The 23,864-nt window shown below is 41.4% G+C and overlaps 1 protein-coding gene across 1 annotated transcript; it reads left to right on the top strand.

The window, feature by feature from the left end:
- Nucleotides 1-4,954: 4,954 nt before the first annotated feature.
- REST (RE1-silencing transcription factor) lies at nt 4,955-23,518 on the top strand. The gene is made up of 4 exons (XM_006868042.1): nt 4,955-5,195; nt 7,640-8,552; nt 12,601-12,684; nt 21,438-23,518. Exons 2-4 carry the CDS (start codon nt 7,649-7,651, stop codon nt 23,516-23,518), a joined length of 3,069 nt encoding a protein of 1,022 aa, XP_006868104.1. The 5' UTR covers nt 4,955-5,195; nt 7,640-7,648.
- The last annotated feature ends 346 nt before the right edge of the window (nt 23,519-23,864 follow it).

The following is a 23,864-nucleotide window of genomic DNA, read 5'->3' as shown; positions in this document are numbered from 1 at the left end:
GACATAGGCAAGAAAAACAGAGATATAAGTTCAGTGCAGATGAGAGGAGAAAAGAGAGAGAGACCTTATATTTAAACAGAAGCAAATATGGAGTCCTGGTGTGATACTGTAGGATGAACATTGGAATGCAAGGTTGGTTTGAACTTTAAGGGTGGCAGTTCAAACTCACCAGCTGCTCCTCAGAAACCCTATACAGGGTGGCTATGAATCAGAATTGACTCGGTGACACAACAACAACAAGAGGATCCATATAAAAAAGGAGCCCTAGTGGAGCTGCTGGGGCTTATAGGATTGGATTGAATTCAAGGTCGGCAGTACAAAACCCACCAGCCACTCTGTGGGAGAAAGATGAGCTGTCTGCTTCTGTAAAGCCTTGTTGTTGTTGTTAAGTGCCATCGAGTCAGTTCCAACCCATCGTGACCCTGCACAGGGTTTCCGAGGCTGTAAATCTTTACTGGAGCAGAAAGCCTCATCTTTCTCCTGCAGAGTAGCTGGTAGTTTCGAACTGTCGACCTTACGGTTCCCAGCCTGATTCATAACCATTACGGTCCTGGAAATTTGTTGCTATGAGTCAACACAAACACCATGGCAGTGGGTTTTTTTTTTTTTTTAAGATCTGGTAGTATAGTTTTATGGAGCTCTGGTAGTGCAGTGCTTACAAGTCAGGCTGCTAACCTCAAGGTCAGCTGTTTGAAATTCCCAGTCATTCTATGGGAGAAAGATGAGACTTTCTGCTCCTGTAAAGATTTACAGCCTTGGAAACCCTACTACACAGGGTTGCTATGAGTTGGGACTGACTCCACGGCACATAAGCACCACCACCGCCACATGGAAGAAAGGTCTGGGGGTCTACTTTTAAAATATCAGCCACTGAAAACCCTATGGGTACACAGTTCTACTTACACAAGACCCAAACAGACAAAGGGAAATCCAAGCAGAGACTGGTATGTGAAAGTAGGAGTGTACCAGGAATACAATAGGCAGAAGAGCCAGCAGGGAGACTTTCTACAGGACGGTACAAGGGACCCAGGAGCATTTATTTCTTCACTCAACAAACAGTTACCAAGCAGGTGACATCATGGGGAAGATTCAAGGAGGCAGGCTAGCGCTGGATACTGAATTGGGCTACCAACCTGGCTAAGAAGAGTGGCTGCTTTGAGAGATTGAAATACCAAACTAGGATCCTGTTACTAATCATTTAAGAAGTACGTTTGAGAAACTACCATGTTCTAGGCCTTGGAGGTAAAGACACAGTTCTCTGTTCTTCTGGAGTCTAGGATCTGGTGAGGGTAGATAATAAGCAAGATAAATAAATGTATAGAATGCTTTTATTAGTGATAATTAGTGATAAATGCTGAAGTGAATAAACAAAGCAAGGACTGGGGAATGTATACAGAGGAAGGTGGTGTAATCTTATTTAAGATTTAGTGTGGCCACTGAGAGGATGGCATTTAATTTAAGGAAGGAAGGAAATGAATCCCATGGCAGAGGGATAGTGTATAGACTTTAACTGAAGAGGAACGTCAAGGGACCTGAGTTGGGAGAACAGCCAAGGTTCAAGGAGGCAGGTGTGGCTGAAGGGGGTGGCGGGGAGACAAAAGGGAGAAGAGAGAGGAATGTGGCTTGCAATGTGATCTAGGCTTCCAGAAGCAAGCAGGAAGGAGTCCCAGTTGATGCTCACACTGTCTTGCTCTCTCCTCTCTTCCTTCACTCAGTGTTCATGGAACACCTCAGTGGCTCATGCTGCAGATATTGTAGTGGATAAGACATTTGTTCCAGGCTCAGAGCCAGGTCAGGGTCCAACTGGCAGCAAGGAGATGCTGCACTGGCCGGACAGCACTAGACCAGAGCTCCTCACATCCCTCAGTTTTCACACAAGATTAATTTTGAAGCCAGTGTGGTTAGAGGCCTACTGGTGGTGGGCCTTGACAGAGGGCAAAGGAGAGCAACTGAGAAAACAAGAGAGACCAGGTATGGCAAATTTAGAAAGTACATAAGGAAATACATACACATGAATCAAAATTTCAAACAGAATACATAGCACCATAGATTTGTTAAGTTGTCGGGAATTTTAAGCACCACGAGTTCAACCTCTTCATTTTGCAGACAAAATTCAAGAGAAGTGATTCTCAAAAGGTCGGATGAGAAGAAACAAGTCTCTTGCCTCCCTGGTTGGTGTGTGTTTTAATTTCATTACAGTAGGTTTAACACCCACCAAAGGTTTCAGAATAAATTTAGAGAGGAAGTAAGGCAATATTTTATATTGTGCTTTCACTTCTCTTTCAGTTACTAGGATATTAGAAACTGTACTGACTCAGATAATAAAAGATGTCAGAGCCAGTGTAATCCTTGCAGAGTGAGCTACACCTGGAAGACTTTCTGTGAGATCAAGAGGGTGCCATGTGGAAATAAAGGGAGAATGGGCGAAAGGCCCCAAATTTCAGTCTTCACTTTGACTAATGTCAGCAAAAAATGGAACTGAAATCTTTCAACATCAGGATATAAATGTTTCCAATTTTTCATCAACCCAAACCTTGAATCAGATATAATACTTAACGCAGATTATTTAATTTCTGTGTGACATTAATGTGGGTTCAAATTACATTTTTTTCTAAAGAAAAAAAATTGAGACATAGTTAGGAATAAAAAGCGTATAGAAACCAAAACAATGTTTCATCACTTTTTATAAGTAAATCTGGATAGAATGAATATTAAGAACGTATAATAATTAAAGTAAAAGAAAACCTGATAAATTAAATATGTAGGAAAGAATCCATATTCTCAAAAAAGAAAAGAAAACTGAAATTCATTCACATTCACTCTTTAGCTTGCAGAAGGTCTTAAAATTTGGAAGCAGGAAAAAAAAATAGTGCCTCTTGAAAAGCAATGAAGAATTCAAGTTTGAAATATCAGCTTCCCCCCAAGGTAATGATCTATCTATTGATTTGTAATTTGGCCTTGAATTTGACCTGCTTGTGGCTTTCATGTCATGATAATGTAGGTCAATCTAAATATGTCATCCTTTGAATAAAGTGACTTTGCTAATTTTAAGTGAATAAGCCAGCCACTTTGCATCACAATGTGTGGGAATAAATTCACAATGAAGAAAACATTTCTAATTCTAATTTTCTGGGTTTTTGGTGTGGTGTTGTGAGATCAGCGCTACACTGGGAACCAAACCACAAGGTCTGCAGCTCAAACCTACAAGCTGTAGGTTTGTTCGGTTCCTTCAAAATCCTATACAGGGTTGCTATGAGTCAGAACAAAGGCACTTAACAACAACAACATTAAGCAGTCAGATCTAGGAAGTAAGGGACACTTACCTAGTATGTTTAAAAAGAGATGTTTCATTTCTTTCCTTTTTGGATATAAAAAAAGGCAAGAAAACATGTCATGTCTTAGAGTCTTAATAAAGGCCAGAATTGGTCTCTAGGCTTCAGCAACAAAACAACTATGTAACCTCAAATTAAATTTTAGTTTAAAAGGGGGGAAATAAAACAAACAGAAAAGTTTGTATAAAGCCTAAACATCTAAAAAAGTTGGTCTTGTTCTTTAATTCTTGCTCTTTCTGTAAATGAAAATGAATACTTTTCAAGTTTGATAATTGGGCTGCAGTGGGGGAGGGGTTGCATTTGAAATGAAGTTGCTGAAACTTATAGTGGTCTCTTTAGCCTCTTCATTCCATCTTGCATCTAAAGCAAGATATATATTAGTAATATATTGCGTCGATATAGAAAAAGAAGCACTTAACAACAACTGAGGAGTAGGATCTTGGTGCGGCGCCGTAGGAAAAGCACTGGACTGCGAGGTCAGCGGGCGATTCAAACCCACCAGTCACGCTACCTCGGAAACCCTATACCGCGTGGCTAGGATTCGGTACCCTCTCCATAGCACTTAACACTTAACAACAACTGAGGAATATACCAGAAAGTGAGGACTCTGGAAGTCCTATTAGTTAAAATTCTGCTTAACTACATCAGGTTAGGTAAGGCCTGGAATGACACATTAAGGGGGTATATATTTGTAGTTTGTAGGTCGTTGGGAACAGGCTTGGCATTAAAGCCCATGTTTTAAGAAGGAACCAAAGGTACTGTAGGTGAAAACAGAAAGAAAGAACCGCATGAAATTATTATGTATTTTTAAAGCCAGGCACCTTGTATGGTTATCCCAGAAGCCAAGTTTGCAACACGTGGACATCGGCCTCACCCTCAGTAACCTGGCTTCTATTCCTCAATTGTAATCGTGTGTTCAGGGCACAAGTAATGACCTGCTACTGGACACTTCTAGGGACTTGTCCCCTCAGCGCTAAATTCCCTAAGTGTTCTGAGGCTTTGAACATCACTGTTCATAACCTCCTTCCCCAAACATTTTCTTCTCACAACGCACACACTCATCACATTTCCCCAGTTTACAGTTTGAAATTTGGATTGTATTTTTATTTGGAAAGCTTAAAGCGAAGTTTAATTAGTTAAGGGTGGGACTGGGTGGAGACTTGAAGGGATTTTGAAGTGTAATTTTGTGCGCTTTAGACTTAAGAGGCCGGTGACAATAGTACTGAAAAGAATGGTGAAAGCCTGCAGATTTTTCTTTTAACAGCTCTATTCTCATGCACAGGGCTAGGGGTAACTTTTCTGTTGTTTATAAAATAAATAAAGAAAAGGGAGCGGGCCCCGCCTCTTTTCTGACCTGAGGGCAAGAGTGAGGGGCCTCGCGGCTTAGGTGCGGTTTCCGCTCCGCGCGCCCCCAAACCCGTTAAGCAGCCCCCTCGCCCTAAGGCGGGACGCGCCCTGTGGCCTCGCGCGCGAGCGGTGGAGGAGGCGTGTCTCGCGAGTACGCGCGGGCGGTGGAGGGGGCGTGTCCCGCGGGCGGCGGCGGCGCGGGCCGGGTGCGCAGCGCAGCCTCCTGTGTTGGAATGTGTGGCTCCCGCGAGCTCTCAGCGCAGCGGCACAGCGAGCGCCGCCGAGGCCCCGGGCCCCAGACCCCGGCGGCGGCGGCGGCGGCCGGGATAGTAGGACGAGGGCCAGCGGCCTGAGGACTCTGCCGCCACCCATCCTGGGCCTTCGCGGGCCTCGACGGCCCTACAGCCCAACTTTTCCCCTCCCCCTCCCCTTCCCGAAACTCCGGCAACAAAGAAAAGTAGTCGGAGAAGGAGCGGCGACGCCGGGTCGCCCGTTCGTCCTCTCCAGGTTAGGCGGGTAAGCGGGGCTGGGGCTCGGTCGACGTGGGGGAGGGCCAGCCGGGCGGTGGCGGGTGGCGGGCGGCGGGCGGGGGAGGGCGCGGAAGGACGCGGAGCGAGGCGCTGTCCAGGGCTGATTTGCAGATACTGTGGCTTTGGCGGCGGCGGCCCTACCGGGCGGGGGCGGGCAACCAAGTGGGATCCGGTTACACCGCCACGGCTCAGGGGCTGGGCTGGGGGCGTCCTTGGGGAGCGGCGCGTCCCCGGGACCCCTTCCCCAGGCGAGGCGGGGCCGTCCTTTGGGCGCGAGCCCGGTGCCCCTCGGATTCCGGTCTTGAGGCCGCGGAGCGGAGCTGCTCGGGGCCCCAGTCCTGAAACTTCCTCCTCCTGCTCCCAGGTCCCGCCGCCCGCAGCAGCCCCGCGCCGGCCCGAGGCCCTCGCGCCTCCTCCCTCCCCACCCTGGCCTCTCCCTTTCGCCGAAGGCGCCGTTGAGTGCGGCCGAGCGGGTTGAGTCAGCCCCGGGGCTCGGGCGGGTCCGCCAATGGGGCTGGACAGCGATTTCTGCGCACGGGCCGCCCCGGTGGCGCCCCAGCCCTCCGCGCACGGCCACCTTGTCGCCCGACCTGGCGGGCCAGAGGAGAGCGTCCTGCAGGGCGCCGTGGGGGAGTGAAGTTTGCAAACTTCCGGGGCGCGGGGGTGGCGGCCGGCGCGCGTGGGGGCCACAGCCTGTGCTCGGGACCGACTCCTCCCGAGGGCGCCCTCGGAGCCTCGCAGGTTCTGAGCTGAGGGCGAGCCCCGGGGCGATTGGGAGAGCTGGGACGCCGGTACAGCGGTAACCTTCTTCCTTTTCTCCTCCGCTCGGGCCGGGAATGGGACCGCCTGGAGTTGGGAAAGACTTGGTATGGCCCAACGGCGCCTCAAAGTTCCCATTCCCCTCGTTTTTAATGTTGAGGGGCACAGGAAAAGCTTCAGGACTGGTCTTAGGGCAGCTCCCGAGAGTTGGTGTGTAGATGAGAGCAGTGTGTAGGCCCGAGAGGAAGCGAGAGCGCCCGAGTTTGCAAAGAGCTGCTTTGTGTTTGGTATTTTGAGAAAATGGCCGAATGCCTATTTCAGTCAGGAATGCCGCCGCCGAGGCCGGCGCTGGTGGCAGCAGCACATAGGAATTCGTGTAACTTGTTGGGCTCTGCTGGGACGATCTTCCCGACGAATGTTAAAATTGCTTTAGGAGTGGAGGTGTAGGGTTTTGGAGGGATTAGAAAAGTGGATCTGTGGCTAAGTAGCGATAGCCTGTGCTGTTAAGTACTGGGAACGCTTTTACGGTTGGTTTTCTGTGTTGGCATTTACCTATAACTAAACACGTTTGTGTTTAGAAACTTGGGTGAACACCGTTTTCCTTTTTGTACTGTAGGTTTCACTCTACTTTTTAGGGATCACCTGTCACTTATTTTGCCTTTTCTAATTTGCAAGAGAACAGCTAAAGTATTTGGAAAGTAACGTGATGGTCAAGACCATTTAAAAAGCCAACATGTTTTCAAGAAGGTGATCTTGTAATGGCTTCCACTATGGCAAGTAGGCCAAGTCAAGCACAATGCAGAAAAGTTGCTGATTGTAGAATGCAGAGTTGTACGTTGTTATTAGAGGATTTGAAAGATTTATTCCGTATTTTATTTATGACGTTTTACAGACGCTAGACTCCCTTTTTCATGCCTTTTTCGCCCTTCCTTTAAACCAGTGGAGTCATCGAAAAATTTAGACTTAAGTGGCGCTTTTTTTTCCTCAATAGCTTAGTCTTCTAAGTTAGTTAGGGGTGATAGGAAATTTAATTAGGTTGGCCAATTATCATAGCCTTCCACTTTCCTGATACTCTTGTGAACATACTGCACAGTATGGTTTGTAGAATTATCTACTAGCTGATTCAGACCAGTGAGTTGTTGAAAGGAGGGAGAATTTTTTAATTAACGTTTAAAATGAAGATTACTCTGGGTTGGTTTTTCTTTTTCCCACCAGAAAAATGAAAAGTTCTTGAGGGAAGGCATGCCAATCAAATATAAAATTCATCACCTAGTAGGGGAGGAGTCCTAGTGTGGCCCTGGACTGCAAAGGTTGCCTTGAACTGCACACTCGCTGGTTCAAGCTCACCAGCGGCTACTCCTGGGAAACCCTATCTATACTGGGTCACCATGAGTTGGAAATGATTAACAAGAAGACCTAGTAGAGGGATGAAATGTGTCCATTTTTGGGGGTACTAGAAATTTTGTTGACTGCAGAAAAGAGAATTGGGTGATTGTAAAAATATTTCGAAGGTTTATTTCTAGTAGTTTCTGAAGCTTCTTAAATTTTATAGATTATGTTAAACTTTTTTTTAAAATGTAAGTTATGAAGACTAACATTCATGCTTTCATTTTAGCCTATTAAAAATTCTGTTTTGTTTGTTTGCTTTGGTTTTGTTTGTTTTAAATTCAGGGTGCAGTTATGGCCGCCCAGGTAATGGGACAGTCTTCTGGAGGAGGAGGAGGAGGAGGACTATTCACCAACAGTAACAACATTGGCATGGCCTTGCCTAATGACATGTATGACTTGCATGACCTCTCTAAAGCTGAACTGGCCGCGCCTCAGCTTATCATGTTGGCAAATGTAGCTTTGACTGGCGAAGTAAATGGCAGCTGCTGTGATTACTTGGTTGGTGAAGAAAGACAAATGGCAGAATTGATGCCTGTCGGGGATAATAACTTTTCAGACAGTGATGCAGAAGTACTTGAAGACTCTCCTGAAATAAAAGGTGAACCTAATGGACTGGAGAATATGGACCTGGAAAGTTTGGAACTCAATGTTGTAGAACCTCAACCTGTATTTGAGGTGACTGCTGCCCCAGAAGTTTATAATGCAAATAAAGATCTTCCTACTGAAACACCTGGAACAGAGGACAAGTGCAAGAACTTGAAGACCAAACCTTTTCGCTGTAAGCCATGCCAATATGAAGCAGAATCTGAAGAACAGTTTGTGCATCACATCAGAGTTCACAGTGCCAAGAAATTTTTTGTGGAAGAAAGTGCAGAGAAACAAGCAAAGGCAAGGGAATTGGGCTCTTCCAGTGCAGAAGAGGGAGATTTCTCCAAGGGCCCTATTCGTTGTGACCGCTGTGGTTACAATACCAACCGATATGATCACTACACTGCGCATCTGAAACACCACACCAGAGCTGGGGATAATGAGCGAGTCTACAAGTGCATTATTTGCACGTATACCACAGTAAGCGAGTATCACTGGAGGAAACACTTGAGAAACCATTTTCCTAGGAAAGTCTACACATGTGGAAAATGCAACTATTTTTCAGACCGAAAAAACAATTATGTTCAGCATGTTCGAACTCATACAGGTAAGGACCTCTGTCCTAGTCCTTAACCTCAACTTTGTCAGAAAAACAGAAGTTAGTTGTCTTTGCACCTCAGAAGTAAAGAGTTGTACCACAAGAATCCGGCTTGTATTCCTCACCTAATTAACAGTTATCAATATTTTGTTGCATTCAAATTGTGTGGTTTCTTTTTCAAAGAAATATTTCTAACTACTGGTAGTTAATAAGGAGCCTTGTTTGCACTGTGTGTTATGCATTGAGTTGCTAATAATAGCAAGATCGGTGGTTCAAACCCATCGGAACCTCTACAGGGTTGCTATGAAGTTGTAACCTACTCAACAGCACTTAACAACATGAGTGGGAATCATACATACCTATGGATGTAAGTTTGGGATATTGGTAGTTAATGTTGACATTTTCTTGGTGAGAATTGAAGTTTGGTTACTGCTTAAACAATGGATAGAGAATAACTAGTATGCGCAGAACTGCTTTGTCAGTTTGAACTGCAAAGGTTGGCTGTTCAAGCTCACCAGCTGGTCCTTGGAAATCCTATACAGGGTCTTTATGGGTTGGAACCAACTCAACGGCACTTAACAACCACAAAGTATACTGCACCCTCTGGATCACACAAGTGAAAGGGGACTGTAGATGCTATTTGTTACGAAATCCCCATTCCTGGAGGCAGCACTCTGTAGGATTGATCCCTTCCTGCACCTGTAAAGAACAGGGATCCAGACAGGGAAGTGCTTTTCTTAGAAGTTAAACAATAAAACTTGCAGGTGAATTCTATTGCAAGAAAGGCCTAAGCAACATTTCTGAGCTCCATAGTTGTATATTTGCAAATAGAACTCTTATCTTGATGCCCTTTTAAAAGTTTGTTTTCCTTGATTGGTGTGTTACGATTTTTTTGCATTTTAAAAATACAGTTTGGTGAAAAGATTTAATTACATGAATTCTGAGAGTATCCTGATGTGCTAAATGCATTGTTTTGAAAACTGAATTTATGAGAAAATAGATTTATCTGGTGCTGAACAGTGGAGAATGAAAATTGTAGTTAGTTGTTAACCGTCCAGTCGTTCCCGACTCAGTAGTTACCCTTATAGGGTTTCCAAAGAGCTGCTCCTGAGTTTGAATCATGACCTTGCAGTTGAAACCCACGTTGGGGTTTAGTACTTAACCTGCAGTTGCCTCATCAAGAGAACCATTTATTTTTCTTCATTATTAGTAGTAGTCTAGTTTTCAGGTTCATTTAATAAGAGTCCATCTGTTCCTTATTAAATACCTGGTGTTAGGTGCGTTCTATTTTATTCTACTCTTTAGGAAGATTCATTAAGGAAAAACCAGTCAGGAAACAATAGTTCATATTACTAGAAAGGAAAACTGAGCTTGAAAGCCTGAAATGATGCTATACCCTACCCCTCATTCCCTAAAGACACATACTTCTGGAATTCTAAGTTCAGAACTTCTATAGGTAATTGTTTTGGGGGAGAGGCAGAACTAGGTATTATTTCTGAGTAAGCCTCTTTAATCAAAAGGTTTAATTTTGTGGTTTTGATATTTAACCAATTCACAAATAACTTTAAAAGAGATCACCTTTTTGCCTACATATGTGACTTAGAAGTCACTAACTAATCAGTCTTTTTAGAACATTTAGTGTTTAGGTTTATTTTTGTGGAGTTTTACAGATAAAAAGTTTACTGTTATGAAAAATTTAAACCTCTGATGACTTTTTGTGTAAATATAATTTCATTAAAAGCATTCAATATTTTAATATTTTTTACATGTACAATTCAAGGACATTACTTTTCATTATAAGGAGCGCTGGTAGTGTAGTGGTTACAAATCGGGCTGCAGACCTCAAGGTCAGCAGTTCAAAACCTACCAGCTGTTCCGTGGGAGAAAGATGAGGCTTTCTGCTCCCGTAAAGATTTACAGCCTCGGAAACTCTGTACAGGGTCACTATGAGTTGGAACCGACTCCACGGCACATATCAACAACTTTCCATTATGTTGTTCAATTATCATTATCCATTTCCAAATTTTCATCATTCTTAGCAGAAGCTCAATGTCTCCTAAGCAGTGAGTCACCCTTAACTCCCTCCTGTATTCTAGGTATTTCTTAAAAGTTCGGGTCGTATAATATTTGCCCTTTCATGACTGACTCACTTCATTTAGCTTAATATTTTAGAACATTTTCATCACCCCAGAATCTTGTACTACAAATTCCATGCTGCAAAAACTGATGTGTGGAGGATGGTGTCTGAACACCTCTGGCTTCCCAAGGGGGAGGAGAATCATGAGCCCAAGGTCTAGGTGGAAGTCAGATATGCATCCACCAATTTTTTAATCCTATTCCAACACCAATTAGCCCTCCCAGTCTATTTTTCTGTTAGGTTCTATAATCTGTTGCATTGGCTGCACAGGTCACAGATAATATTGATTATGGGGCTTATTAAGGAGGTTAACAGGACACAACAGCTCTCTTGTCAGGAGTGTCTCTTAGAAGATTCCTTTAGTGCTGTTGATAAATGGTCAAAGGACACCTAATTCTGCAAACCAGCCTCCTGCCTGAATGCACTCAGCTTTACACCTTTCATCAATCAGGAAGTCCACTGCTGTGTCTCTCTGTGCTGCTGTCACAGCTGTGTAAAGCTCTTCTTTCTTGATGGTCTTGAGATGCCTCATTTTAAAAATAAAAGGATGGCAAAACTGACTAATCTCCATGGTAGAATTTCATAATCCTATTTATAGGATATTCTAACCAATCATTCGGAAGTCACAAAGACTGTGGACTAGAAGAGACATAGTAAATGATTGCTAGTACCATACCTGGTGGTGGCGGTATGCTGTGGAGTCTGGTTTCTGAGGCTGAAAATCTTTATGAGAGCAGAAAGATGAGGCTTTCTCCCACGGAGTTCTTAAACTGCAGACCTTGAGGTTAGGAGCCTAGTCTTTAGCAATTCTCCCCTACCCCACCCCCATCTCCCCACTACTTTCCCAGTGAAAGGGAGCCACCAGTATACTTCTCTGGATTGGCCTGGTCTGGACATTTCATATAAATTGACTCTCACAAGTGGTGGTCATTGGTTGTCACTTAGTATTTTTGTATGTACAATAGTTCTTTTGCTTTGCTTTTCTGAATAATATCCATGGTATGACAACACATATTTTGCTTTTCCATTTATCAGGTGCATGTTTGGGCTGTTTCTGTTTTTTGACTCAATGAATATTGGTTCTGTGAACCCTGGTGTAGTTTTATGTGGACATTGTTTAATTTTTCTTGGGTATCTCCATCCAGGAGTAGAGTTGTTGGATCATATAGTTAGTAGCTGACCTTTTTTCTTTTGAGGAACTATTAGACTAGTTTCCAAAGTTGCTGTACTATTTTATGTTCCCACCAAATATATGAGGGTTCCAGTCCTTCCATGTCCTTGGCAACCTTTGGTATTATATTTCTTTTAGATTGCACCTAACCTGTTAATTGCTGTCAGTCAATTCTGACTCTTGATAATCCCATGTGTGCAAGAGCAGAAATGCCCGACAGGGTTTTCAAGGCTTGAACCTTTCAGAACCAGACCTGTCTTCAGAGACACATCTGGGGAGGGTCACCAGCCTTTCAGATCACCCACAGCTTATTCAGTTGTGTTTATACATCAGTTATGTCTTAATTATTAGTTGCCATAGAAAGTTATTCTGTTTGTAGCTATATGGGAACCATGTGAGTGAAAAAACAGCTAAGAAATTACTTAATGTAATAGCATGTAGCATTTTGTGGAAGTCAACCTAAAGTAATGTTATTTAATTTCTGAATCAAATTATTTACTCATCTAATACACGCTATATTTGGTGTGGTGCTGTAGGATAAGCACTGGTTGGTGGTTTAGACTCAACAGTCCCTCCTCGTAACCCTGTACAGGGTGACTATGAGTTGGAACTGACCCAATGGCACTTAACAACAATATAAATTATTTGCCATTAGGAAAAGTATCCTTTTTAAAAAATTATCAGTGCTGAATATTGCAAATATTGTTATATATGGCTGATTTTGTTACATTTAATCATTATTTTTACAGGAGAACGCCCATATAAATGTGAACTTTGTCCTTACTCAAGTTCTCAGAAGACTCATTTAACTAGACACATGCGTACTCATTCAGGTCAGTATGAAATGGGAACTTTAAAAAATAATTTTTTGTAAACTACCATTAGGAAATCTTGGAACTGGTTGTTTATAATGTATTTTTTAACATGGGGTTATGTGGCATGGCTTATTTGGCAAAAAAAAAATATCAGTATTCTCTTAGCATAGTGATAAGATCCTTTACCTGGAATCCACAGATAAGCTCCTGAACTGAATGTAAATATTCATATGTTTGTTTACTTTTTCTGGAAGAGAGGGGTCCATAAATTAAATCAGATCTTCAAGGAATTGCATAACTCCAATAAAATTTGAACTGCTGTCACACACAGGCCAAGACTTTTTTTTAACAATCTCTACCTTCTCACACTTCTACCAACATGTCATTCTCCACCTAGGAAATGTTGTCTTTCCTAACATGTGGCTGTGGCTATGATTGTCAGGTTCGAGAGCTTCCTCTTCTTGAGTTCTGAAATTTGGATTTATTATTTTGAGAGTTGATGACTTTTAAGGGATGACTTACAAAAATTAAATGCATAAGAAAATTATTTAAAAAAAAAAATCCAGAATACCAATTTGTTTTCAACCTATAAAAGTACAAGGCCATATATAGCAAGTGAAAGATTAATCTGCTTAAGTTTTTGAAATAATCATGGTAAACACCTAGATTGAGTTTTCATTTTCAAAGTATACAGGTGGCTAAGCTTTTTGTTGTTGTTTAAATTAACATGTGGTCTTATGCAATCTCAGACTTTGTTGAGGTTTGTGTGGAGTCTTGTTGATAGCTGTGTCTAAGGCCCTAAGTAAAAACACTGAGATTTTCATGAGTTAACTCAGTTTACTCTATATAACTCTCTTATGACTTAGAAAATCTTATTATTACACCCAATTTACAGATGGACAAATTAAGGCATTGAAGAAATACGGCTATTTTTTACTACAGAATGTTCCCCTTTCTTATTTGTCTACATGCTTTTTTATGATGTCATACAGCTTTTCTCTGGGTCCTGCTCTTACGTGCAAATTTGTAATACCTGCAAAGACTTAGTCTCCCTCAAAATAGGTCGCATTTGAGTGGTTGCATAGTTACTAGCTAAGGATACTAAGGCACTAGATTAGGAAAACATTTGAATAGAAGTTGCTGGTGGCACATGGAATAAAATTATGCTAAAACAAGTCAAATTGGATGGTCTTTCTCATGGAATGACTATCTTGGTGTCAAGTGATCTGATCTGTAGGTCATCTTGGGCATTTTGTTGCTTTGTTCACCAGAATGACTTGGAGAAGAGCAGTTTGTTCTCTGACTGACTTTTGGGAGAAACTGTTGTTTGTTATGTCCCGTGGAGTCGGTTCTGTCTAATAGCGATCCTGAACAGGGTTTCCGAGGCTGTAAATTTTTATGGGAGCAGAAAGCTATCAGAGTTCCTTTTGGGAGCTCTTTGTTTAATTGGTACATTTTAGCCAAACTGACAGTGGTTTATGAAACAAAACTGCATTGGTGGTTTACTTGGAGTACTTACGGGGGTAGGTCTTGGGTTCAGAATGTTGGTTTGAGGAAAAAGAAAATTGGATATTGGTGAAAGTTCAGGCACGCTGGATTAAATCTAGTGGTGTTGGCTTCATTTTATTGGTGTTTCTAACAAACGGTTTTCAATGGCTGGTTTTTTATGAAAATTTTTTTGGTGTGTGTGAATTAAGTAACAGTTTACAGAGCAGATCATCAGTTGTGCATTCAGCAAATAATGTACTTTGCTTCATTACTATGATTGTAATCCCCTCCAGGTACTACCATCAGTTTAGCAGTATTTTTCTCTATTCACTTTTAATTATTGCATCCTTTCCTGTGTTGTGTCTCTTGATACCTTCATCTTTCTTCTACTAACCTCGCTCTTGTTGTATATGGCTTGCCCTGCCACCCATGTTAACATGTGTCTACCCTCTGTTGTTGTTAAGTACCGTGGAGTCGATTCTGACTCAGAGTGACCCTGCACAGGGTTTCCAAGGCTGTAAATCTTTACGGGAGCAGAATGTCTCATCTTTCTCCTGTAGAACTGTTGGTAGTTTCGAGCTGCTGACCTTGAGGTTGGCAGCCTGACTCCTAACCACTAGGCTACGAGAGCGCCTACTCTCTAGTCCGTGAATAATTTTCCCTTCTTTCCCCTATAGATTGTTTCATTAATAAAACCTTTTCTTAACTTTTTACATTGGTCTCAACAATATTTGTCCTTTTATGATTGACTAGTTTCACTCAGCATAATGTCCTCCAGGTTCATCCATGTTGTGAGATGTTTTACAGATTTTTCTTTGGTGTTACATAGTTATTAGCCTAGTGGTTACAAATCGGGCTGTGAGCCACAAGGTCAGCAGTTCGAAACTACCAGCGGTTCCGCGGGAGAAAGATGAGGCAGTCTGCTCCCATAAAGATTTACAGCCTTGGAAACCCTGTACAGGGTCGCTATGAGTCAGAATCAACTCCACGGCACATAACAACACCACCACCAAAGTTTAACTAGTCTTCTGTTGATGGACATAGGCTTTCTCTATCTTTTTGATGTGTCTATTACAGGCAGTATTGAAGGATCTCATTTCCTTATCCATTCTGTTCTCTTTAGCTGTTGACTGGTACATTTAATCCATTGACATTCTGTGTTATTATTAATAGGTGTAAATTGATTGCTGTCATTTTGCTTTTTTGTGTGTGGTGCTGCTGGTTTCTTTGTTCCACATGATTTTTTGTGTTTTGTTCATTTTGTTTGTGAGTTTTCTTTTCATTTTAATTACTGCTGTGTTAATGTTTACTAAATCTTTCTGATTTTCTTATTTTCATTTTGATGTGCAGGTGTATTAATTTTCAGGGTAAGTTACTGGGTACCCTGTAATTTATTAGAAGTTTTTTTCAAGTTAAAACTGTTTATCCTGAAGTCTACTTCCTTACCATTTGAAAATTCTAAACCTATACTATTCCTCCCTCCCTTTTATTTTTAAGTTTTTATTGTGAACTGAGTAAAAGTTAATAGGGCAGATCATCAGTTTCACATTCACCAAATCATACACCTTGTTTCATTACAATGATGATTATAATCCCCTCCATGTACCATTTTTTAAAATGTTTTTATTGTGAATTGAGTTAAGATTTACACAGTAGATCGTCAGTTTTACATTCAGCAAATCATATACTTTGCTTCATTACAGAGATTGCAATTCCTTCCACATAGCAGCAGTTAACAGTATTTCTCTCTATTTGCACCTAAGTTTGTTTAACCATTCTGTTGGACATTTAGGCTGTCTCCATCTTTTTGATGTGTCTCTTGTAGATACCATATTGAAGGATGGATCCTGTTCCTTACCCAGTCCAAAGGTTACCCTTTTGTGTATGATTCTTGGTTGGCAATTTTTTTCTTTCAGAGTTTTGTATATGTCATCCCACTGCTTTCTTACCTGCATGGTGTCTGCTGAGAAAGCAGAGCTTAGTCTTAGTAATTCTCCATTGTAGATAACTTGACATTTCCCCCCCAAATTGGTTTTGATTGATAATATTTTGGTGATTTTCTTTTGGGATTTATCTTGTTTGGAGTTTGTTCTGCTTCTTGTATGTCTTTTATAATAAAGAATTGAATTTAAATCTTTATTTGCGCTTCTATGTCTTGTCTTTCATGATGTTACAAAGTTTTCTTTCAACAACTCTTAGAAAATTTTGCCTGCTTTTTATTGTCTTTTCCTATTCTGGGATTCCTGTCACCCGTAAGTTGTTCCTCTTCATGGTGTCCTACATAGCTTTTAGGGTTTTTGTTTTGTTTTGTTTTTTCCTCTTTCTTTTTTTTCTGATAGTTCTTACTAGCATACTAGTAATTCAAGATTTATCCATCTCCGTGACCCCATCTCTGCCTCTGTCTCTAGTGTTGCTGCTTCTCTGGATAAGGCCCCACATTCTGCTTGTGCTCTTCTCCCTTGATGGCCCTAAGGTCCTCTGTTTCTGGACTGTAAGATTAACCACTCCTACCTTTACAAAACTCCTACCTTTACAATTGTGACAGTCGCAATTAGTCATGATAACAGTTATTCACTTTTGAATCATACAAATCTTATCCCCATCTCTTTTCACCAGACCCATCTAGACAAGATGGAAACTATTCAATAGGAACTCTTTCTCTCCCCCTCCCCCATACTTATTATTATTATTATTATCATTTTAATATTTTATTGTGAATTATGTGATAGTTTACATGGGAGAACATTAGTTTTACATTCATCCTATCATATATCACTTCATTGCCATGATTACAATCCCCTCCATGCATCATCAACCAACCAGAGGGGATACACTGCAAGTCTGGCCCTCGGTCCTCAGCACACAGCCCCTCTCCCTCTCTGTGTTTAAAGTCCCCAGCTGCTCCATCTCTCCATGTCATCATCTCTGCCTCTATCTCAGGCATCACTGCTTCTCTTAAACTCCTTCTTGAAACCTTGTAAGCCAGTTACTTTGTGCCTTTAACGCCCTCTTATTTTAGGTTGTTGTTGTTGTTGTTAAGTGCTGTGGAGTGGGTTCTGACTCATAGTGACCCTGTACAGGGTTTCCGGGGCTTTAAATCCTTACGAGAGCAGAAAGCCTCATCTTTGTCCTGTGGAGCAACTGGTAGTTTTGAACTGTTGCTGACCTTGCGATTTGCAGCCCGATTCCTTTTAGGTAGCCAGTGTTTTAAGTTGCCTGTCCCTGTCTACCCTGCATACAGAGGGGATAGCATTGATACTTGATGTGAAGACTCTTTTCTCTCTGTTGGTGTTTAGAGTTACTACCTCAATGAGGATAGGTCAGGGTTATCAAATTGTAACAATTTACCCTTGTTTCCTTTATTTAAAAAAAAAAAAAATCTAGGTGAGTTCTGATTATCAAGCCTTTAGGGCTAGCTGGGGTGCTGTCTGCAAGTTTGGATGTTCTTGTGCATCTCCCCTCGCTTCATATCAGCTGGATGCTTCACTCTCAGCTCTAGCCCTCTGTGGCTATGTCCTTGTCCATGGGCTCAGGTGTTCTCAGGTCTCACCACACTTTGGACCAACCAGCCCTTCCTCTTTTCTCTCTCATCTCCAGGTCAGCAAGAGTCAGTGGACTGTGGTTGAACTCACCCCATTTCTTCATTGCTGCCTTTCCCCCTCTTCCACTCACCAGTAGACCAATGTGGTTGTCAGCAAGCTTACATGCTTATTTGTTTGTTCCCTTTGAGTTTCAGTCTTAAAGGGGAGTTTGTTCTGAATGAACTTGATTGCTTGCCTTGATGGCTTGCTTATTCTTGTAGGTGCCAGTCACGCTGATATTTTGGTTTTGGGTTTTTCCTGATGGTCTTTCTTTGAAGATTTATCTTCTTTTGCTCTAGCTGTTCCAGGCTGGTCGGCTTGTCCTTTCTAGTGGGAATATCCCACCTTGTAAGGTTGTGGATGGAACTCAGGATTCTCCACCTAAGGTTCTATACTCTGTAAAGGCTTTGCAAGAGGCCTATTTCACTTGGCAAGTTCTAGAAGCCCTTCTAGGTATTCCAGTCAGTTATCGGCTGACAACGGGCTTACAAGTTTTCTGTAATCATGTTTCCCAACATTCCTTTATATCCCACTCAAGTGTCTATTTTACAATAGTAGGCAGGGAAACCAATATTCATAAGACAGGCAAGCATCTTAGTATTATTTCCCCTCTTCAAGCTATGCCTAGTTCCTTGTATCACAGAACCTTGTTCCAAGGTTTAGCATGCATCACTCTACTTCTGTCCCACTTAGAAAGAACATGCAAACATGTCTCAAGTGTTCCCCTATCTATCTTGTTCTTCTGCCTCCTCCCCCTTCTTGTATTGCCCTCTCCCAACACCCAAACTAAACCCCCAACCCCAACCTCACTGTTGTGGTTACCTTATATTCCATTAACTCTTCCCTCTGTTTAAGACAGTCTATCCTGTAATCTACCTGACCTTCCCACCACCTGGATCTCTGTTTCTCTGTGTTTACCTTCTTTCACATTGTAATTGTTTTGATCATAGACTGACCTCACAGATCCTCTGTTCTTATAATTTTATTCTTCGTTCTCTTTCCTTCAGTAGTGAGGCCACCATCTCATTTGTAATTGCCATTATAATGTTTTTGTACTCTTGACAATGGCCTGATTGTACTGGCAAGACTTCGTCTCATACTTTGGACGTATTGTCAGGAGGGACGAATCCCTGGAGAAAGACATGGTGCCTGGTCAAGTTGGAGGGTCAGTGAAAAAGAGGAAAACCCTCAACAAGATAGAGTGATGACACAATAGCAGTAACAATAGACAGTTGTGAGGATGGTTCAGGACCCTGGGCAGTGTTCTTTCTGTTGTATATAGGGTCGCTATGAGTTAGAACTGACTCAGCAACATCTAGCAACAGTAATTATACTTTATTTAGCACACTATCTAGTTACCTCATTTTGCTAGTATAGGATTTAATTTTGTGTTTTTCCCCATTATGTGGGTAGTGGGTGTTCTGTTAATGGAAAAGTAGAAGTCAATTTTTCTCCAAGTGTAACAGTCCTGTGCCATCGCCATAGTCATTAGTATAATTATTTAATAGTTGAATTTGTCTAAAAATTGGTGCAATTTGAGTCATCATGAATTTTAGAGTAATTTTTTTTAATATTTTGAATTGTTGTTAAGGGCCACCATGTCGGTTCTGATTCATAGCAACCAGGTATAGGACTTCTGAGGAGTGGCTGGTGAAATTGAACCACTCACCCTGCAGTTCAAACTGACCTTGTGGTCTCCTTGTAATACTCCATCTAAAGTATTCTCAGAGGTTAACTCACTGACTTTAATATATTTTCCTCTTTTTGACGCTTGCCCCTTTGCTTTGAGTGCCTTTCTGTTGAAGAGAGATATAGTCATCCTCCAGTTTGTTATCTGATGTGTTTATCCTCAAATTTTGCATAATGCTGACTTTTGCCTATAATGGAGTAGCAAGTTAATTATTCCACCATGTGTTAAGCATAAAAATTTTACCTATCACCCCTGGTAGCGTAGTGGTTATGAATCGGGCTGCGAACCGCAAGGTCAGCAGTTCGAAACTACCAGCTGCTCCGTGGGAGAAAGATGAGGCGATCTGTTCCCGTAAAGATTTACAGCCTCGAAAACCCTGTCCAGGGTCGCTATGGGTCGAAACCGACTCGACAGCACTTAAAAACAACATCACCCCTCTGGGCCCTTGCCATAGTGGGAATGTGCATCACAACTAATACTTGCTGATCAGATCTCATTTACAGGGGTTTACAAAGTGGTAATATTTTAGTTGTCATTCCTTGATGAGTACACATATTTTCATTGAGATACATTTCAGTTACCAGCTTTTTACATACTTGTACTAAAAATTACCAGTTGGTTCCAAAAGTGGTCTGCTTTTGGATAAGTATACTTATTGAGGGCCTAATGTTTATCTCTTGCAGAGTACTTTTCAAGGATTAAATTCTTTATATCTCACAATATTTAGATTATATTCCCAATGGGGAAATTGAGCCTAGAGAGTTTGAAGTGTACCTTGTGTAAGGTCTCACAATAATCATGTTGCAGATCTCATATTTGATCCCCCAGATACTTTTACCTTAGAATTTGAGTTCTTAACCACTATGCCACCTATCTTTAACAAATATATGTCTATACATGGTAAACTTATATTTGTCTCCATTTAAGTCATTAGTTTCAAAAGACAAAGTAAAGAGAATGGAGCATGTTGTAGCAACCACATATTTGTGAATCCATTAGTGGACTCATCTGTTTAGTTTGCTGCATATCCAGAATGACATACCTGGATACGTTTTTATTGTATGATTCAGTATTTCACGTTATTACCAGACATTTTCTAATCATGTAAAGCTTAATATCTATATAGCTTTGCTTTTAATGTCTGAATAGTTTTGCTTTATGAAAATTTAAGATTTTATATGAATTTAATGTTTGAGAGTTGAATTTTCATAAATGTCCATTTCCATTTTTCTACTATGCATTCCATTGGACCAGTGGGGTATGGATACCATTTGGTAATATTGCTAGAGTGTGATCTAGATGGGTATGTATTCAGGTAGAATGTGTTATCTTGTCCCTTTAATTGGGGGGGGGGGAGTGGTTCTGATTTTGTACGTACGTATCTGTGATTTTGATGTTCTCGTTTGTTATTTATATTTATTTGTATGCCTCTCCTCACTTACCTAACTTCCTTACCAATTTTATAGAAGAAAATGGGGGGTGGGGAGCAAGAAAAACTTTCTGAAAAACTTTGTTGGCTATTTTTTTGCTTTAAGATAGCAGATCTGGTATTTGGAAAGTTGGTGCTCTGAAATGTATAGCACTTACCACAATGGACAAGGGTTAAATTTAAAAAGAGAAATCTTTTCTCCCTGAGGCTAAAGCAGTTTTTCTACTCTTTCTTCTGGGTTTGAAAGGATATCCCAGAGTATTAAGAAAGGTCTTTGAAGTTTTAAGACTTAAACTTAAAAATGTATAAGAATTTTAGGTTTTCTTTAATTAGTTGTGCTTCAGAGCCTTTTGAACTTTCTTAGGAATGATGGTAGACTGATAATTATTGTTTGGTTTTAGAATCATTATCAAAGGACAGGGAAAAGTTATATAAATAAGTATGGTAAGCATAAGGTGCATGATACAATCTTTTCAACAAATAGTCTGGTTTTTACATATCTCCTCTTAAAAGTACATATTAACCGGTCTTAAATTCATTTCTTAACCTATGTCTTCTCTAAACACTTCTCATTTACCTCCAGGTGAGAAGCCATTTAAATGTGATCAGTGCAGTTACGTGGCCTCTAATCAACATGAAGTCACCCGCCATGCAAGACAGGTTCACAATGGGCCTAAACCTCTTAACTGCCCATACTGTGACTACAAAACGGCAGATAGAAGTAACTTCAAAAAACATGTAGAGCTACATGTGAATCCCCGGCAGTTCAATTGCCCTGTGTGTGACTATGCAGCTTCCAAGAAGTGTAATCTGCAGTATCATTTCAAATCTAAGCATCCTACGTGTCCTAATAAAACTATGGATGTTTCAAAAGTGAAACTAAAAAAAACAAAAAAGAGGGAGGCTGACTCACCTGATAACAATACTGCCAATGAAAAAATAGAGACAGAGAAGACAAAAACAAAGGGAGAGGTGGCTGGAAAGAAATCTGAGAAGCCTGTCAGAGTAGAGAGAAAAGATAATGCTTCAAAAGAGAAAAAGTCTTGCAGTGTCTCAGTTGTCCAAGTGACTACCAGAACTCGCAAATCAGCAACAGAGACTAAAGAGATGGATGTGCATGTAGGCAATAATTCAGAAAAATCCTGTAAAACCAAGAAAAGCAAAAGGAAGATGGAAACTGAAGCGCCATCCTTGAATGATCTTGTAAATGATGAAGAACCTGTGATTAAAAAGAAAAAGAAGGTGGAAAGCAGATCCAAAATCAGTCAGGAAGTGCCAAAGGGTGGTGACAACAAAGTAGAGGAAAATAGAAAGCAAAAGCCATGCACGAAAAAAAGTACAAAGAAGAAAACTCTAAAAAATAATAAATCAAGTAAGAAAAGCAGCAAGCCATCTCAGATAGAGCCTGCTCAGAAGGGACCTTGCCAGAAGAAGCCTGCTAAAAAGGGGCCTGCTCAGGTAGGACTGGCTCAGAAGCAGCAGCAAGAGTCTCCTTCTGTGGATCCTCCTCCCATGGAATTGCCCCCTCCTCAGACGGAGCAGCCTCCTCCTCAGATAGAGCCCCCTCCTCTTCAGATAGAGCCCCCTCCTCCTCAGACGGAGCAGCCTCCTCCTCAGACGCAGCAGCAGCTTCCTCCTCAGACGGAGCAGCCTCCTCCTCAGACGGAGCAGCCTCCTCCTCAGACGGAGCAGCCTCCTCCTCAGACGCAGCAGCCTCCTCCTCAGACGCAGCAGCCTTCTCCTCAGATAGAAACCCCTCCTCCTCAGATGGAACCTAGTCCTCAGATGGAGCTGATTCCCAAAAAGTCTCCTCCCACAAAAGATGATAATAAGGAAATGGCTGACATGCAGAGTGAACTGGCACGGAAGGAGCAAATCCTTATTGAAGTTGGCTTAGTGCCTGTTAACAAAGATAGCCAGGTTCTAAAGAAAAGTACAAACACACAGGAACTCATACCATCATCACCAGTGCTGCCAAAGGAAAATGTAGAGGAAGCAGTATCAAAAGACCAAAAATTATTCTCTGTGGAGGAAGGAGTCAATAAAAACGACCCTGTTCAGAAAGTGGGAGAAGAGGTAGACAAAAGTGTAGCTGGTCTTGCTGCTAGTACTGAGCAGTCTACCAGTGTTTCATCTTCTGATCAAAACTTAAAAATGTCCAAGGGTGAAATTTTAGATGGGAAGCATCAGGCTGACACTATGCTTTCTGAAATGGAAACTGACACTGATCAGAACACAGGAGAGAATCTCTCTAGTGAAGACTTAGCAATGGAACCAATTTTACCACTGCTTCTCTCTACACCAACAGAAAAATGTGAAGCGGTGTCCAAAACTGCTCTGGCATCACCTCCTGTTACCACAACAGTAAATGAGTCTCAGGAAATAGACGAGGATGAAGGCATTCACAGTCATGATGGAAGCGACCTAAGTGACAACATGTCAGAGGGTAGTGATGATTCTGGATTAAATGGGGCTCGACTGGTTTCACAAGAAAGTAATAGAGAAAGTGTAAAGGAAGCCTTAGCAGTCAAAGTGGCGGAGGGAGATTTCGTTTGCATTTTTTGTGATCGTTCTTTTAGAAAGGAACAAGATTACAGCAAACACCTAAATCGCCATCCGGTTAACGTATACTTCCTTGAGAAAGCCGCTAAAGGGCAGGAGTAATTAAACTTTGGATAAGGTTATGCTTCTTAAGATTGTATGATTGTAAAATCTATTATTACATTTTATATTCATTAAAGTAGTAGGTAACTTTATTTTTTAAGATTGCTTTAATTAGTGTCCAATGTTGATTCTTAAATGGCACTCTTTCTTTATGACTTTTTGTGTACTGATTGATGTGTAAATTAGCAAATCCAAGGGAGTTTAGTGTAGAAACCTAAAATCTATTAGCTTGTATGTTTAATTGAAATGAGAACGCCAAGATTGTGTAGCATTCTCTTACTTTGTCCGGCTACAATTTGTCAGTTTATTCTGTGGCTTTTTGTTTCACTTTATTCTTAGTTTATTA

Source organism: Chrysochloris asiatica, unplaced genomic scaffold, assembly GCF_000296735.1.
Source record: "Chrysochloris asiatica unplaced genomic scaffold, ChrAsi1.0 scaffold00115, whole genome shotgun sequence".
NCBI classification, from domain to species: domain Eukaryota; kingdom Metazoa; phylum Chordata; class Mammalia; order Afrosoricida; family Chrysochloridae; genus Chrysochloris; species Chrysochloris asiatica.
The sequence above is the reverse complement of the archived record's forward strand: the minus strand, read 5'-3'. Positions and strand labels throughout refer to the sequence as shown.